This window comes from Aplysia californica, unplaced genomic scaffold, assembly GCF_000002075.1.
Source record: "Aplysia californica isolate F4 #8 unplaced genomic scaffold, AplCal3.0 scaffold00358, whole genome shotgun sequence".
Lineage (NCBI taxonomy): Eukaryota > Metazoa > Mollusca > Gastropoda > Aplysiida > Aplysiidae > Aplysia > Aplysia californica.
In genome coordinates this window covers 36,757-38,539 of record NW_004797628.1, presented here as the reverse complement: position 1 = coordinate 38,539, position 1,783 = coordinate 36,757, and the positions used below count along the sequence as shown (strand labels likewise).

The following is a 1,783-nucleotide window of genomic DNA, read 5'->3' as shown; positions in this document are numbered from 1 at the left end:
TATATAACACGCCTACCTCTTTTTTTATGATTCTGTCAGCATCTTCTTGACTTTCAAAGGTGACAAAGCCATATCTGAAGCAAAAGAAGATGAACTAAATATTATCAGACAAGCCCACAATTTTAACTCAAAAGGACTGCAGCTCTGCACAATCTCATCTATAGCACCAATGTGTAAATTCTATAAGGGTGGCGGGGGGACCCCAATGCACTGTACGAGCTTAAAACAAATGCAAGAAACTCAAAAATCTAACCTCTGCTCTCAATCATTAATTTACTTGTCACAAGTTGGTAACTAGGAAAACAGAGACACAGAACACATGTGATTATAAACCACATGGGACGTGGTTATAATCCACACGCAGAAAGAAGAAAAGCGGCCCAATCTTCTGCAATGAGACAATGAGACATCCGATACAGTGATCCTTAAGACAATTTGACTTCCTCCTCCATTACACCCTACAGATTCAAGCAATACCAACATGTCCATGGAGTGCTGGGGGGGGAGAACCTACCCTTTTGATACTCCAGCTCGATCTGTTATGATTTTTGTGTCCTTCACAGCACCAAACGCAGAAAAATATTGTTTCAGCTCTGCATCTGTAGTCTTTAGAAATAAAAAAAAAATTATAGCGAGCTTCAGGCAAATACCATACTGGTACCTGAATAGTCAATATAAATTAAATCGTATTTTTCAGTGTCCATAAAAAAGGACTTCCTTGACAAAATAGAACAAAATTTATAAACAATCCTTCTGGAACATTCCCCAAGACTCATACCAAGTTACAGTGATGAGTCGCACTTACACAAATGACCATTCTAAAATTGTACAAATTACGTTGGGGGGGGGGGGAGGGAGAAGATGATTTACCCATATGATTTGAAAGGGAAAAATACCATCCAGTTTCAAACTCGTTTAAATAAACGCATCCTTCTGATCACCTACTTGATTTGAAACGCCTCAATTCAAATCAATTTCACCATGAAATGTTTGTCACTTGTGTAACAAGCTCATTTCAAATGCATGAAAACTTCAATTCATAGAAAGATGGAGAAGTTGTTTCCTGGATCCTTTCTTAGAGACTAAAGATGTCAGGCACAGCATTTTCAGTTAAAATTTCACTGGATGTAACAAAATAACCCAATAATACAGACACTATTACTTGTGAAACTTTAAGAAAATTTCTCAGTACAAACACAAACAGACTTATGCGCAAACACTTGCTCACATTTATGGGACCAGGGGCAATAACAGTAGGATGCACAGCTGTAGGACCACTAGAAAATGAGGGTGAACATGCTGATCGGTAAGTAAAATCTAGAGCATCAGCAGGAAAGCCGTTAACAAGACATGGGCAGAAATCTTGAAAAATAGTTAAAACTTACGTTTGCGGCAATCCCACCGACAAAAATTCGACTTGGTATTATGGTTCCATATTTTGGTGCATGGCCACCAGTCAAAGGAGTAGAACTTGGGGTAGTCACAGGAGATCCATCAGCTGAAGACTGGGGGAAAAAAATTTAAAAATTGAGAGTAAGAAATAGCAAGTTCACCGATTCATACCCTATGGACAGGTAGCACTGGGTGAGCGATGTTTGGGGGGTGACTGAAATGTGTAAAACTTGATGGGTCAATTGAAGAGCATTTTGAGATTTTCCCTCTGCTCATGACTGGCCACTTGAAGCGCAACTTTGTGAAGTTTCTCTGTATTGTTTGAGCAACTATTCAACTGCACCTCAAGAACTTAAAAATGGTGAAATGATATAGGTTTAACTAAGTTGCA

At 38.8% G+C, this 1,783-nt stretch overlaps 1 protein-coding gene across 1 annotated transcript in view; it reads right to left on the bottom strand.

The window, feature by feature from the left end:
* The window catches only part of LOC101845482 (protein boule-like), a gene marked incomplete at its 5' end in the record, with an annotated part of 15,680 nt that extends 14,175 nt beyond the window's left edge, over positions 1-1,505 (bottom strand). The window contains 3 exon segments of the mRNA XM_005103079.2: positions 17-74; positions 515-606; positions 1,386-1,505. Coding sequence (XP_005103136.2) covers positions 17-74; positions 515-606; positions 1,386-1,505 — 270 coding nt within the window.
* Between the last annotated feature and the right edge of the window lie 278 nt (positions 1,506-1,783).